Here is a 16,942-nt window from a genome sequence, read left to right as displayed (position 1 = left end):
TTCCTGTGGCCAGATACTATGTTCACCAGAGAGGTGAGAGGATGAGTAGGAGGTTGAAAGATGTATTCTGAATTCTGAGCACAACGCAGAATTAGTTTTCTCATAAAAACTGTAATAAATCGTGGGTTCCCTGGCTAGCCTGCCAAAGCCCATTTAAAATGTCTTAGCTAGCCATGCAGTAAGAGTTAGCATGATGCAGGGAAGGAACACTGGCTTGGAAGTCAGGAAAACAATTTTATTTTGGACTGCTGCTGACTTGATGAATTCACCTACCTTGACTACCCATCATCTGTGAAATAAAACGTTTTGTGTTTAGTAATAACCTAAGTCCCTTCAACTCTGTAAATTTAGGACTAAGGCTAGGAGTGAGGAATCACGCATTCTGAAGAAGGAAGGAGACCACCATACTGGAGTGACCACCTAGTTAGCAAGGGGTCTTATTATGTGGCAGCTCCTATTCCATGCCCTCTATTATTGGTATGACAGATCAGTTAAAAGAAACGTATGAGAAACAGTAAAATGGGAACATAGTTGTATTATAATACAACTTATAATATTATAACTTATAATAGCCTCAGTTGTTCTTTGGTCTAAGAACCAAATGTTTTAAGTGATTGCTTCCTAAAGAAAGAATTCAGAACAATTATAAAGTTCCTCAGTATCTAGAACATTTCAGCTAGAACAGAAAAGGTAGAGGCAGAAGGTGAAAAATAGCAATAGAAAAGTAGATTACTAGCAAGACAAACATAACAAAGTAGAAAGAAGAAATAGAATTTCAAAGAAAGGGTAGCTGAGGATGGAAATCAGAAGATATTTTGTCATCTATAGACCAAAACTTCTGACAGTCATGTTTACCAAAAATAAAAGATTGAAACTGTGGTTTTCTGGATCATTCGGTAGTCATAAACTCTTTAACCAATTGAGCCTTATTAGAAGGACCAGAAAAAAGAGGTTTTACAACCATTTGGGAGGGGTTGCCTTTCACTGGGCTTCCCTGGTGGCTCAGAGGTTAAAGTCCCGCCCTGCAATGCGGGCGACCTGAGTTCGATCCCTGGGTCAGGAAGACCCCCTGGAGGAGGAAATGGCAACCCACTCCAGTATTCTTGCCTGGAGAATCCCATGGATGGAGGAGCCTGGTGGGCTACACAGTCCACTGGGTCACAGAGTCGGACACGACTGAGTGATATATGGGTATGGGCCTTTCACTGGCATTTTCCCCCTCAATATTTTTGGTGTCAGGGAATGAGGTCATAAATCTAGATGAAGAAACTGATGAAATAAGATTTATCAATGTTTTTCAGTCCCCAGTTTGGCAGAACAACCTTGATTTTGATGGTGCCCTTGAGTACTAATGATTTTTTAAAAAATTTATTTATTTTTTGCTGTGCTTTGTTTGGATCTTTGTTGCTGTGCATGGGCCTTCTCTGTGGAGAGTGGGGGATACTCTCTAGTTATTGTGTGTGGACTTCTTATTGTGGCGGCTTCTCTTGTTGGAGAGCACAGGCTCTAGGCACATGGCTTCAGTAGCTGCGGCTTGCAGGCTCCAGAGCACAGGGTTAGAAATTAAGTGGTGCGTGGGCTTAGTTGCCCCATGGCATGTGGGATCTTCCCAGACCAGGGATCGAACTGGTGTCCACTGCGTTGCAAGGCAGAGTCTTAACCACTGGACCACCAGGGAAGCCTAGCACTAGTGATTTTTGAGCCTTGAGGTCATCAGGCTCCAAAAATCTTTGAAGCCATATTCCTTTTCCTCTAATTACTTTATCTCCTATTCCTTCTTCCCAAGCCTACTCGTTATCAGACTTTTAACACCTAAAGCTATTTATCATCATTTCCTTGTACCTACCAGAGTTCCTGGCACATAACAGATGTTCAATAAACACTCTTTGCATTAATGGCCCTACATGCTCTTTCCCTCATTAAACTTTACCAAATAGGCTGCCAAAACAGGGTCTGCTTTTCTCTTCTTGCTCATTGTTCATATTGCCTTTTGAACATTTGCACTGTTGGTCACATTTTGTGCAATTCTTTTTTTGTACACTGTTACGCCTGTTGTCTGTTATGTGTGTAGCGTTTCCTAGTTCTAAGTCTACACTCCTCAAATGAATACTTTTTCTTGTGTCCTCCCTCACTCAGTTGTGTACGACTCTTTGTGACCCCCATGGACTGTAGCCCACCAAGCTCCTCTGTCCATGGAATTCTCCCGGCAAGAATACTGGAGTGGGCTGCCATTTCCTTCTCCAGGGGACCTTCCCAACCCAGAGATTGAACCTGAGTCTCCTGCATTATGGGCAGATTTTTTTACAGTCTGAGCCGCCAGGGAAGCCCTGTTATCCCCACCCTCAAGCAATCGCCAACCTAGTGCTCCTGACAATACGGAGCAAATGCTTAATGCCTCAAATCTGTGGAGGCTGGTGATGGATGTTAACCAAGAAACTACTCATCCATCTTAATTCAGCACTTACACTGCTTATTCTTCAATTGCCCATCATCACTTGATTCAAGAGCTGTGATTATTCATTCACGGAGCATTCACTGAGCTTACACTATGAGCAAGTCACAGTGCTAGGTGCTCTGAGGGATATACAAAGATGGATAAGACACCTCCTCTGACCTCTGTTGCAATTACTGGTGTATGATTCATTCAGCAATTAATCAGGTACTGCCTTTGTGATGCCTCTTAGACTATTTGGAAAGTGTTCTTTGAGTGCTTCTGTGCTATTTGACTTTTCACTTATGTATGTCTTCAGTAAATAGTTATTGAATGTCTATGATGTGACAAGCACTGTCCCAACAGCTGGGACAGATATAAACAAATGGTAGTGGATGCCATCAAAAAGGGTCAGAATGCAGTATAGAAGAGGATGTGAGACTATGGTAATTATGACATAAATTATTTTATGACATAAATGCAGCTGGAATCCTGAAGAAGGGATACTTAACTTCCTGAGGGCATCATGCAAGGTTTCACTGAAGAGGTCATTCATTTAGGCCAGGAAAATGAGTAAATAAAGGTTGTCCATTCGTTTCCATTCTAGGCAAAGGGAACATTGAAGAATCTAAAAAAGAGTGGATGAATGTGTATATACAACCGAGTCACTTTGCTGTACAGCAAAAACTAATATAACATTGTAAATCAACTATCTGCAATAAAAATTAAAAAAACAAGAGCAAAGGTACAGAGGTATAAAAGAATCTGTTGTATTTGGGAAATACAGGGATGTAGTCTGAGCAGACAGCAGGACTTTCCTGCTGGCTCAGATGGTAAAGCGCCTGTCTACAATGCGGGAGACCTGGGTTCGATCCCTGGGTCGAGAAGATTCCCTGGAGAAGCAAATGGCAACCCACTCCAGTACTCTTGCCTAGAAAATCCCATGGACAGAGGAGCCTGCTGCAGGTTACTGTCCATGAGGTCGCAAAGACCCATGTCACTTTCACTTTCAGCCTGAGCAGAGATCAGTGGGAGGTAAAGCTGAGGAGATAAATTGGGAACTGATTCCTCAGTTGCATGCTAATAGGATTATCCTTTAGGAAGGAATTTTTTTTCTAATTACACAGATAGCACATACCCACTGTATAAAACACTCAAATATTGGCAGTCATGTACACTGTTAGTGGTTTGAGTCATAATCTTTCAGATTATTTTCTGTGGTTAGACTAATATCATTCAAAATGGAATTAATCTATACTTGCAAATTTTTTCACTTAAAATTGTCTCTTGGCTATCATTCCATGCCAGTGTATACAAGTCTACTTCATTTCTTAAAATGATTGTATGGATGGCGGTCCATAAGTAGTAAGAAATAATGATTCTGGGGCTTTCTTGGTGGTTCAATGGCTAAGACTCCACACTCCCAATGCAGGGGGCCCAGATTCGATCCCTGGTGGGGAACTAAATCCCACGTGCCACAACTAAGTGTTCATATGCTGCAAATAAAAAAACCAAGTGCCGCAATGAAGACCGAATACAGCCAAATAATACATAAATAAAAATAAATATTAAAAACAAAAGACTGATTCTGAAGTCAGATGCTTGGATCAAGTCCTTCAGTAACTACTTAACCCCTCTGTGCTTCTGTTACCATTTCTGTAAAATGAACAAACAGTGCCCGTTGCCTAAGGATTGGAGTCAATACATGTGAAGTGCTCAGAATAGTGCCTGGCAGATGAAAACATTAGCTGTGATTTCTTGATTTATGTAAACAATATACAAGGAGTATTTTAAGCAAGGCAGTGATACAGTCAGGTTTCTTTATAGAAGAATCCCTCTGGTACCTGTTGGGGAGGATAAATAGGTAAGGAAGACCAGTAAAAAGGATCCTGTTAGGAGGTTGTTGCAATACATGGTGAGGGAGGTGTAGACAACTGGCTGTTACTAGGAGGGGAGAGGAAAAATTAATTCTTTAGATATTTCTAAGATAACAAATGCTAGAACTTGTTGACTGCTGATGGGTGATAGAGACAACTCGACTCCAGGGTCCAGATGTTTGGCTTAGAGGACTGTGCAGTTGTATATTCAGGTATATATTTGACAAATAACTTTCTAGTTTCCACAATGGGCCTGACACCGTTCTAGTACATGTCAGTGAACAGGATCTCTGCTTAGGAGAGAAGCTTAGATTCTAAGAGGTGTTTCTATCTGTGGACGGGCGATTCAACAAATAAACTAACAAGAATTTTAAAAAGATTGAATAGATGTTCAAAAATATTCAGGGATTTTATCACACTCGTCCAACCCGGCACCAGTTTAGCAATCTCCCTTAATGACGATTATGGAGCTGGTGATTCATTCTCGGCGGGAGCCGAGCGCCTGTGTGGGTTCTTCGATCTGATTCCCGCAAGCGAGAGGGGGCAGGTCAGACTATTACCCTACTTTACAGCCGAGGAAAATGAGGCCAGGAACAGTTGGGCGTTTTGACCCAGGTCGCACAACTAGAACAGAGGCGGCTTCGGCCCTACGCTGAGGGCCAGGCAGCCGCGAGGGGCGCGAGGCTGGGGCCAGTATGCGTGCCGCCAACCTTGGGAGCCGGCGGGCGGACCGGCCGGACCCTCGGGCGGCCCTCAGCGGCCACGGACTCGCGCCTCCCGGGCGGGGCGGCCGGCGGCGGTTGCGGCCCCGCGTCGCGAGGCACTTCCGGCGTGTGCCGGGGTGGCCGGATGACGTGGCTGAGTCAGAGGAAGAGGCAGGGAGGCGCGGGGGGCGGGGGAGGCTCCGGAGCGGGCGGTGACGGCGGCGGCGCGGAGGAGCAAGCGGCTGGGCCCGGGCCCCGTGCGTCTGTCCGCGCCCCGTGGATGCGAATCGGCCGCGGCGGAGGCGGCGGCGGAGGAGGAGTCGGTGGGCCGGCGCCGGGCCGGTGGGAGCGCGGAGGATGAGGCCGCTGCCGGGCGCTCCCGGCGTGGCGGCGGCCGCCGCGCTGTTGCTGCTGCTGCTGCCCCGGGCCCGGGCGGACGAGCACGAGCACACGGTGAGAAGAAGCGCTCCCTGCCGGCGCGGCCGCCTCCGCCCGCTCTCCGCGGCCCGCCGCCTCGGCAGGCCCGGCGCGGCCTGGACGGCTCGGCTCCCCGGCCGAGCCCCGCGGCCGCCTTCCGGTTGGGCCTGGCGGAGCAGGAACCCCGGGAGCGGGGAGGAGGCATTTCCGTGTGCTACCGGGACCGGACTCCACTCTCGAGTGCCTGGGCCTCCTTTCCCCAACCCGGACCTAAATGGCGCCGAACCTCTGAGTCCCGGGGCCCCGGGAGCCGGGAAAGAAGTGGAGTCTGAGGGTCGGGGCTCACTTGGCCGCGGCAGTGGGGGCCGCAGGCAGCCAGTCTCGGGGCTGGTGTCCCCCAGGGAAGGGAGCTGCGCCCGTGCTGCTGGGGGGCTACGACACGGCGGAAGATGGATGCACCACGTATTACTCGTCATACCCTAATCAGGAAATATCCACCACTTAATGGTGCTCACCGGCCTTGATTTCCCCCTCCTGCCCAAACCGGAATCTAACCCTGGCGTGGGGACAACCTTGATAAACTTGAGGTGAAGAGCACTTTACACGTGTACAGGCGCTCAGCCACCGGCATCCGCCTTGGAGGCCTTGTAACTTTCTCCTTACCTCTTCTGGCCCCGAGATGAGGCTCGCGTCCCAGTGGTCTCTAGGGCAGCTTCTGATTGTGCAGGGTCTTAAGTTGCCCTCTTGTCTTGCTGGGAACAGTCGGCTTTGCATTTAGCCTAAAATCGTCGACTGTTCGTTTAATTGGCATTTTCAACGTTAAAGCTTGGATATTAACGACTCTTGTGACTTTCACTTAGGAATGTAATTCACTGGCTTTCGTAATGGTAGGTGTGAGCAGGGCAGTAAAGTCATGTAAATTAGAGGGTGAGTGTGAGTAGTTTGTGTTTTTAGACCTTAACTCATTAATGATATGACTTTGCATGAGAGATTGTGTAGTACTAAATCTGAAAGTCTTCTGTCATTTCTGACAAGTGAGGAAATAAAGCGACCAGAGAAGTCTGTAGGTTAGCTGTGCTCTTCATTTAGTTAACACGAATTCTAAACTTTAAGGTACAGCAACTTCAGACACAGCAACTTCTTATCTGTATATTTTTTAAGTCCGGAGCCGGGGACGTTTTTGTACTGTATTTGTGACTTTTCACCTTAAGATAGTTTTATTCGCAGGTTAAATAGTTTAAAACTTGTCTCAAAGAGTAAGAAGTGTTCATTTCCAATGGGCATTCTTTTGGCCAACGAGTACTAATATTTTAACAGTTTTTTTTGAGCACTTTGGAAAAGTTACCATATAAAACTCGAAATTGTCTCTTTAGTTCCACCGTACAGGCATATAAGCTTAAGAGTAGTATTTTACTTTTATATAATGAAAGTGAAAGTCGCTCAGTCGTGTCCGACTTTCTGCGACCCCGTGGAAATTATACGGTCCATGGAATTCTCCAGAACAGAATACTGGAGTGGGTAGCTTTTCCCTTCTGCAGGGGATCTTCCCAACCCAAGGATCGAACCCAGGTCTCCCGCATTGCAGGCGGATTCTTTACCAGCTGAGCCATAAAGGAAGCCCGAGATACTGGAGTGGGTGGCCTATCCTTCTCCATTGGATCTTCCCAGCCCAGGAATGGAACTGGGGTCTCCTGCATTGCAGGGAGCTTCTTTACCAACTGAGCTATCAGGGAAACCCCTTTTTATATTGTGTTTTATATAAACCGCTGTAATAGGGAAAAAAAACATTAATTAAAATGCTACAAATTGGAGGTGAATAAAAAGATTAATATACAAATTTTAAATGTAAGTGCCAATTTAACTGAAATTTTATGGCAGGAACGTTTAATATTTTAAAACCAGAAATTGAATGTAAAATACTTGATAAAAGGTTTTTGAGAGAATACGTCATGTATGAGAAAATTGTTGGACAAAAAAATGTTGACTCTTTTATTTCAGTCATGTTTACATTGAACTGCTCTCACTTGTTAATACCTATTTTAAAATTTTAGGTATTTAAAAATTATGGGGAAAATAGCATGAAGATATATGTAAAAAATTTAAGTGTCATTATATATTTTTTGGTTATTAGCCAAGATATTTTATTTCTTAAAAGTTTATTGAAAATATTTTTGAAAACTAGACATTCACCTCAAACCGATAATAATACTGAAAAGGGTATGGTCAAGTGACTTTTTTTTTTCCACCAAGAAGGCAAAAGTAGCTAATGAAGACAGAATGATACTGAAGGGAGAGAAAAATTGTCAAGGGAAGGTTACTGAGTAAGTGTTTAATAAATACTTATGAAATTGGATTGTTAACCAAAGAACCGTCTAAAAGTTAGAGTTTGCCCTTAAGATTAACTTTCTGTGAAGACAGTTTCTAGATAGAAATAATAGCTAAGCTTTTGTAGCAATATGTGGTAGGCACTGTCCTAAGTACTTAATATGTATTAACTTGTATTTTAAACATGTATTGATAATCTTGTGAAATGAATGGGATTATGTCCTCTGCATAGATGAGAGAATGGGATGGCGAAGAAGTTACTTGCCTGAGGCTGCACAGCTAGTACAGGTAGAGGTAGGATTTGAACTCAGGCAAACTGAATTAATAGTCGCCTACACTCTCATAGGATATGCTCTACAGCCTTTTATCCTTAAAAAATAGGACAGTAAAACAGTTGGTTTCAAATTGAGTTATTTTCGGTATTGAAAATACTTCTAAGTGCTTAAAAGAAATGTTTGGGTAAGCCTGGTTTCATAGGGAATTGTTACTGAGGTTGTGTTTGGTTTAGTGTTAAAGAGGGACGGAAGTGGGCATGTGACCCCTGCAGCCACTTAGTGTGTGCAAGACATAGAGACTGCTTAGCTGAAGGCTGTGCTGTCACCATTTGAAATTCTTAGTACTTGTTTAGAAAGGAGTCTTGCTTGTTTATTTTGTGCTGGGCCCCACAAATTATGTAACTGATCCTAAGACAGAGCAACCAACTACTTAATGCAGTTCCTCAAAGCCCTTGATTTCTCTTACTTTACCTACTGGATTAGGATTCAGCTGACCATTTGAGTCATACGGTATTTTTTTATGTGCTTATTTGTCCAATGCTCTTAATATTCTCAGGAGAATAATGGGAAGGAAACATGCTGCTGTCTTCTGGAATATATACACATGCAGAATATATAAAATGAGTTCCTTTCAGTTTTTAAATTACGAAACATACTCTTAAATAAAAATTAAAGAATACTTTCATGAAAGACAGGTTCTTAATAAATGATTGAAGAGTCATAAAAAGAACATTTAAGAGTGAAAGGTGTATAGGTTATGGCTCATGCTTATTTGGATTTCTGAAAGTTGAAGCACTCGGAAACAACTAGAGTTAGATTATCATGTCTCCTAAGCTTCCTGAGGACTCATTAGAAAGATTGCAAATTGAGAATTTTAGAGCTGGAAAGACTTAGGACCATTGAATTCAAGACTCATTTTCCTAATGACCTGAAGAGGCCCAGTGGCTAGCCCAGGGCCACAGGAAGAGTCTGAGCTACATGATTTCTAGTCCTTGTTTTTTCCACCTGTCTTGTACATATAATTTCCATAGTAATACTATGTAAAAATATCAGCATAAAAAAACCAACAGTCAATGGCACAGAAATCTTAAAAGCATTTTATCATTTACACTGAAGCCTTGACTTATTTTGAGCTCTGTTGCCTCAAGGTCACAAAATCAAAAAATTTTTTTCTGGGTCTGTCATATACCAGGCTCTGTGCTTAGCACAAGTGGTATTTAATCAGTGCTTGTTGAGTGACTTGAGTAATTGGGGAGCTGCCAGGGGTAAGAATATGAAAGGTTGGAAGTTTGATAACCCTGTTGCTTAATGCAGACCATTGTTCATTTAAAATGCATGGTCTTGGGGATGTTGTGTCTTAGGGGCCCTTCCTAGCTTACAATTCCATTTCTTTGTGGCCCATTGTACCTCGTATAGGTAATGTTGGAAGGACCCGCTCTGTGCTTAGGATAGCCTATTCTCAAAATCTGCCATAAGCACTATTACACCACTGGGTTAGAAAAAAGATGTTTGCTTAGACAAATGGAAGCCTTTAGTCTTTATCTCTGTTGGGAGTATGGAACTCTTAAAACATATGTGAAGATTTATAAAGAGGATAAACTGTTTACTACAAGTGAATTTGTGAGTGTTTTAATATAGATCTAGTTTTAGGAAGTGCCAGAATTCATTGTCCTATTTTCAGCTGTACTCTATGGAAGACTAAAAGTTTATTTAGGGATAGGGTTATTTTGAGAGAGAGCAGTTATCTCAAGAGGTATCCAAAAATACACTAATAATTTGTTTGTATTTGCATTCTGATGTATGTGTTTTAAATAATTAAAAGGCATTGAAACTGTGATTTTTAAAACATTTCAGAACTGGATTTTGCTTTCTCAGATATGTATTTTAAAGTAAGCATATATCTTTTCCCTCATCTTATAAAAGTATTGGCATTTGGGAACTTAGTCTGAGTCTTCAGTTCTTTGCCTGTCTACATAAATTCTGATTTCTTTATTCGGATTTTACATGAGATCATCAGTAACATTATCTCCTGAAGTGTTCCTCCTGAGAAAAGGTAATTCACCATGTCTGTCAAGGAGGGAAACTTCTGTACCTGCACTGTCCCAGCACATAAACCGTATTTAAATGAGAGACCCAACATTGGTGACGTCTTGAGAACAAAGGTCATTGCTTTTGAGATTAAAGCACAAGGAGCTTCTTAGGAAGGTTGTTTTTTTTTTTTTTTTTTTTTTTACTGTTGGGCAGATTAAAGGCTCAAATGGAAAAGTTGTTCATTGTTTAGCACTTCCTTAGGTGCTTTGTACAGCTGTACTTTCCCCAGATTCCTTTATTTAGTTTTTGCTCTTCAGTTAACTGAAGCTGATTAGGGATTAGCAAAAGTGTAGTCCTAAATTTATAAACGCGATGCAAATTAGAATGATCTTGGACAAATTGTGTAACATCTCTTTCTAGTTTTTTCGAATCTGTAAAATGGGGAAACTCATAGGAGCTGTCTTATAAAGCTTTGAGACATTAAATATTTGTATATATAAAGACCTTAGAACTGCACCCAGAACATGGTATGTCCTTAACAAGAAGCCTCATGGAAGGAACCACCCCCGTGTTCAGGGATCCTCTGATCCACTGCTAGGCTTGCTTTACTTTTTCTCTCCCCCTCTTCTGATTATATCCTGCAGGTAAGTTATTAAATTCCATCTTGCTCTTTGGCAACTCAGTTTTTCCGAGAAAAGTATTTATAAAGAGCTTGCTAAGACATGGGATGTTTTGAAAGCAGGTTAGACTAGCCTTTTGGCTGCACCACTGGTGTCTCAGATGGTAAAGAATCTGCCTGCAATGCTGGAGACCTGGATTTGATCATGGATTGGGAAGATCCCCTGCAGAAGGGAATGGCAACCCACTCCAGTATTCTTGCCTGGAGAATTTAATGGACAGGGGAGCCTGGCGGGCTACAGTCCATGGGGTCGCAAAGAGTTGGACATGACTAAGCGATTCACACTTGTGACCTCCACAGGTGGAGGGGAGAGTCTTACCAGTCCTGTCTTCCCACCAAGTTGGGGAGCCCAGGGACTTTTCTAGCAGCTTAGCGGAAGGAAAGGTTTTTCTCCTTAAAACCTTTCTTCCTTTTGGTATTTTCTTATTTCAAGATCTTTTAAGACACATTTTTCTCTCTCGAAAAAGAACTCTGCCCTTTGGAAATACTTATTCTCAGGGATAATCAAAAACTATAATGAAAAGTAAACATTTTAAATTCTTGAAATTTGTGGTCTGTATAAGAAGCAATGTAAAAGAAACATTTTTAACCTTAATATTCGCCCTAATCGGTGTGTGTATGTGTATGCGTGTTTATGTCTATATAACATATATATATTATTTTTCCCCCAATCCCTGCTTTAGTCCTCTTCCCAGAAGGAATCCTAGGCTACAGAATTGTACACATTTTGTTATAGTACAATTTGCATCATGTCATCAGAACTCTACTACCGCATTAAGGTTTCATGAGTGTTTAAAATGAGTGACGTCAGAATGTGTAGTTAACACACACTATGACCCTTAAATTATTTTAGTCTTATGTTTCAATCTGTGTGAAATAAATGAATGCTCTATTTTAACAAGTGTTAATGTTTTTGTCTATTTTTAAAGGAATGTGAGCATTAGGATTTATAGAGAAGGTGTTCTGTTTATTTTCACAAGTTGTTACGTTTACAAAATTCCTGCAGACTCTCAGCAGAATTAATGACAAGAATAGTTCCTCTCTTTCAGGGTTATAATCCTGAATGGATACATGTGATTACCTCTCCTTCTTTCAAAGGATACTATTGCATTCAGTGCACATACTTGAAACTTCTTCTAAGTTGCTAACGACCTTTCATTTCAGCCTTTCTTCAGTGTTTTGTCATCATATTTATTAAATATTTTTTTGTGTACATGATACTATGCAAAAAGCTTTCTACTCTGTGAACAGGTTTCAATTCTATTATAATACCAGCTCTGTTCAGTGGATAGTGATTGGTTTAGAGAACTGTTCTGAGACTTGTTATGCTGTATCTGTATCTGTGCAGAAAGGAATACCTTGATTGATTAGTGCAGTGCGACCTTAAACATTGGACAGAAGGGTGATGTCATATGTATTTTTTCAAGCCCCTAAAGTAACAAGAGTAGTTATGAATGGGGATCTGTGGGTACATTAAGACCTTTGATTGGGTTCTTTGTACTTAAAGATTATCTACAGTTTTTCTGGATTCACTTGAAACAGCTTGTGATTTTCCATATTGTTATTCATCCCAATCCTTCTGTGCCAAAGCAAAAATAATCATTCTTTTACTGTTGCTACAATAACTCTTTTTACCTTAATTGTAACACTTACTTCTTCACTGTTAATCATTGACTTTTCTGGATCCACTTTGGACTGTGAACTACTTATAGGACAAGATTTACCTTTATAGCATTAACACCTAGTACTATTCTTAGTACACGTGTCATGTATTCAAAAAGTCAGGTAGTTTTTTATTTCCTTGATGAGGTACCTGAATGATGTCTTAGGACAGTGAGACATCATGTTTGAAGGTGATTAGATCTAAGTCCTAGTTTGATGGTGGTATGAATCAAAAGAGGCAGATGCCTTATATAAGAATAGACAAGTCAGCGGTTTTTGGATGCAGGGGAACTTGGAGATTGAGTCTCCGTGTCTGAGAGGATAATACCATTAGAAAAAGTTTTGAGGGGTTGTGTTTGGGTGGGATGAGTTTGTTTTGGAGATGTTGGATTTTGGTGGAAAATGTTTATTCATTTTAGATGGAGGAAAAGTGAAGTGGAAGTCCCTCAGTTGTGTCTGACTCTTTGTGACCCCATGGACTGTTTATGTATAGTCCGTGGAATTCTTCAGGCCAGAATACTGGAGTGGGTAGCCTTTCCCTTCTCCAGGGGATCTTCCCAACCCAGGGATTAAACCCAGGTCTCCCACATTGCGGGTGGATTCTTTACCAGCTGAGCCACAAGGGAAGCCCAAGAATATTGGAGTGGATAGCCTATCCCTTCTCCAGCGGATCTTCCTGACCCAGTAATCGAACTGGGGTCTCCTGCATTGCAGGAGGATTCTTTACCAACTGAGCTATGAGGGAAGCCATTAGATGGAGGACTGGGAGTAATGTTTGGTATTTGGGCTGGTTGGATAGGTTTCTCTTTTATATGCTCCATAGCACACTGCCTGATTATAATTGCTCATTCAGTGTCCATCTTTTTGTTTAGGCTCTAAGCTCTAGTAGGGCAGGAAATGTGTCTTGTTCAAAGCTGTCTCAGTTGTGAACACAATTATTGGCACATAGTAGGTACTCAGTAAATAGTTGTTTGGTGATATAAGTTCTGCACTGTTAGTTGACAAGCTGCGTCTTATGTTGTCTTTCATTTATATTGCTAATTAGGATTATTAGTTTTAAAATCACTCAGGTAACCACTCTTCATAGAATCATTGGAATTTTAAACTTGAGGAGATCTTAGAAATCTTTGGCAGTTCCCCAGTTGGACCCTGGAAAGGTGAAGTCACCCAAAGTCATTGGACCACAGCACAAGTTTAGCTACGTAAAGTATTCACTGATGGGTAAAGCCATAATTGTTTATTCAAAGAAATTTGCATGCAGTAGCTGTGTTTCAGGCTGATAAAGGGAAAGATAGAATGATGACTTGGATGAGTTGTGGAGGTTGCATAGTATGGCTTTCTCTTCCTCTTTGGTCATTTCCTCCTTTTGACCAATGATTGTGGGGGGGGCGGGAGGTGAGAGTTTATTTGTGCTTGCTGACAACATTAGATTTTTGGAGTTTCCAGTGATTAGGTTCTGGATAAACTACTGATTTTGTTTCCTCCTCCTTTGTCCACGTTAGCATAGTGAATCATGTCGGTTCTAGGTTTATCATTATGTGATAGTGTAAATATTAAGTATAAACATATTCTTACAGGTTATTGGAGTTTATTTAAACTGTATCTTCTATGAAACAAAGTCTGGAAAACATGAATCTGCCTGAGACCATAATCAGAATACATCATTTTAAAATTCACCAAATTTCATTTTTAATGTGTAGAAACTGATCATCATTTTGAAACAAGCTTCCAGCATTTTATTTTAAAGCTTCCAAAACTGAGATAGTACATTTTTGTTTAGAATAAATAGCAAAATATGCCCTTAACTTGAATTAGGTTTTTTAAGAAAACATATTCTTACTTGCTTTTTTGGTTTGTTTCAGTATCAGGATAAAGAGGAAGTTGTCTTATGGATGAATACTGTTGGGCCCTACCATAATCGCCAAGAGACATATAAGTACTTTTCACTTCCATTCTGTGTGGGGTCAAAAAAAAGTATCAGTCATTACCATGAAACTCTGGGAGAAGCACTTCAAGGAGTTGAATTGGAATTTAGTGGTCTGGATATTAAATTCAAAGGTACGTAAACCGTAATAGTCCTTGTGATAAAAGTTAGACTGTAGACGAGGATTTCTCAACATTGGCGTTATTGATGTTGGGTCCAGATGATTCTTTGCCAGGGTGTGGGGGTGGGCTGTCTTGTACATGGTGGGACGCTGAGCAGAGCTCCTGGCCTCTACCCTCTAGATGCCAGTGGCACGTCCCAGTTGGGACAGTCGAAACATTTTTAAACATCGGTAATCACCCTTGTTTGAGATCCACTGCTCCAGACTCTAAAAGATGTTTTTATCTTTAAGTTATGTGTATTATATTTAGAAAAGTATAATAGTAACAAAGATTTGTTTTGAATATTTATAAAATATTCATGAATCTTGTTAATAAAATTACATTTCCTTACCATATTTATTTCTGAAAGGTGTTTTCTAATAAATCTTTTAGTGATTGGACATAATGTGTTTGGGGAAAGCCTTCATTGATTCCTAATGGAGTCATTTCCAGAGGTGCAGAGATGTAATGGGCTGTATGGATACTTAAGAATTACGTGTAAAGTCTCCAGTTCACGTTTGTGCTGTTGGCTCAGTGTGTGTCAGTGTAGTATTGCTTCATCCTCTCAACACCTGTTTAGTGCGGTTTAAAATTTTAAGTCAAAGACTTGTTAAAATTGGGGGTGGGGGTGAAAATCCCCTGTAGCTATTTATTATTTGTTTTATCATTGCCCAAGAGTGTGTTTATACGTTTTATTTTTCTCTGTGAAGTTTGTCCCAGCAGGTGTTTCCTGCATGGACATTTTTACCTGGTGGGCAGACACCTGAGTAATTGAATTTTTGCAGGATCTTTGATTAGGTGTCTTGATGTCTGAATAGAGCATGGATCTTGTAATCAGAAGCTTTGAATTTTAATCCTGTTTCTTTTACTCTATTGATTTTAGTAAAGTTGTTTACTCCAATTTTAACTTTATTGTCTACATGTATGAAATGAGTAGTAATGGCCCTCTGATATTTTTAGCCTTTTGGGAAGAGAGTGTAAAATGAGATATTTTAAAGATAATATTTTGAATGTAATGTTTAATTTTGATTTGTTAAATTCTGTTGTTCTTAGGATGTTTTTCCCTATTGTTGAAAATAGGTATATGCATTTACATTTTTTTTTCTGTATTATTCCTTGGGGTTTAATTATAAAATTAAGTTTAAACCACAGTGGCATGGCCTGTAACTTTATGAATTATTATAACATGCCCTGAGGCTTGCTTTAATTTAATGAGGTAATTTATTTAATCAGAAATAAGGAGGAAACTTAGAATATGCAGTCTTTGAGAGCCTCAGTACTACATTTATTCACATACTCTCTCCTCTTCCATATTTGATACTTATGTCTAATTTATTAAAAAGGAACCAGAGGAAAAAATAGGCAAAAACCCTGAGTCCTTCGTTGCTACTATGAACAGATTTCATACCTTTTTGAAATCTTCACATTTACTAACTAAAGAAGAGTTACTCATTCAGCTGCCTTAACGATTCTTATTTTATTAGTTTCTTGAAGCTGAGATGGAAAGATTATTTAGATAGAGAGGGATGGTTTTCATGGGTTGTAGAAGTGGAATTTATTTTCCTTTCAGACTAAACACTTTTAGATGAAAAGAGTCAGAACTGGCTGATGTTACTCCCTAAGAGTTGGCAGTTCCTTGGAGTTCTGTCAACCCTGCACTCCGGCATGGATATGCTGCTAAAGGAACTGCCATGTTACGTGGTCCAGATGCAATAGAAAATGCTAATAAGATTTCTCTTTCAGTTGTAGATCCTTGCTCTCCCTGTTCAGAGATAAAGTTGATCATGCTTTGAAAAGTGTTTTGTGGGGTTTCTTGGTTGTTCTTGTATCGTAGAATTTTAAAGGTGGGATGGACCTTACGGATTGTGTCATCTGATTTCCTCTCAGGGAGGCCCAGAGATGAAACGATTTACCTAAGGCATACCGCAGCATGCTAATGCTTGTGGAAACTTGAGCGTTCTGTCCCTGTGTGAACTGTAGAAGTATTTATATTGTTAATCTTTCATCCCTTAAGTATTTGATTTTTAAAGGTTCTTCTGAAGGCATATTCAAGTAAGATAATACAATTTTGGAAATACTGTGACACTAGGGAAAACTATCTATATACAGATACAGATACACACTTAGGTGTGCATTCACACAAACATAAGTTTTTTTTTAACCTAGCAGATTCTGTCAGGCTAAATGGATTGGTGGTGTTTCGTAAAATGAAGGTCACTAAATAGATGGTGGTGCAATGGTAAAGAACCCGCCTGCTAGTGTAGGAGACAGAAGAGACTCAGGTTTGATCCCTGGGTCATGAAGATGCCCTGGAGCAGGAAATGGCAACTCTCTCCCGTCTTCTTGCCTGGAGAATCCCATGGACGGAGGAGCCTGGAGGGCTGCAGTACATGGGGTTGCCAAGAGTCAGACATGACTCAGCATTCTTAGAGGAGAGGGTGGTAGTTTTGAGTCTG

General features: G+C 40.9%; 1 protein-coding gene across 1 annotated transcript in view; it reads left to right on the top strand.

The window, feature by feature from the left end:
* The first annotated feature begins 5,179 nt into the window (after positions 1-5,179).
* Positions 5,180-16,942, top strand: part of TM9SF3 (transmembrane 9 superfamily member 3) — a 57,697-nt gene continuing 45,934 nt past the window's right edge. The window contains exons 1-2 of the mRNA XM_043927008.1: positions 5,180-5,465; positions 14,264-14,459. Coding sequence (XP_043782943.1) covers positions 5,370-5,465; positions 14,264-14,459 — 292 coding nt within the window. The 5' untranslated portion in view covers positions 5,180-5,369. The remainder of the gene's footprint in view (positions 5,466-14,263; positions 14,460-16,942) is intronic.

This window comes from Cervus elaphus, chromosome 15 (assembly GCF_910594005.1).
Source record: "Cervus elaphus chromosome 15, mCerEla1.1, whole genome shotgun sequence".
Classification (NCBI taxonomy): domain Eukaryota; kingdom Metazoa; phylum Chordata; class Mammalia; order Artiodactyla; family Cervidae; genus Cervus; species Cervus elaphus.
The sequence above is the reverse complement of the archived record's forward strand: the minus strand, read 5'-3'. Positions and strand labels throughout refer to the sequence as shown.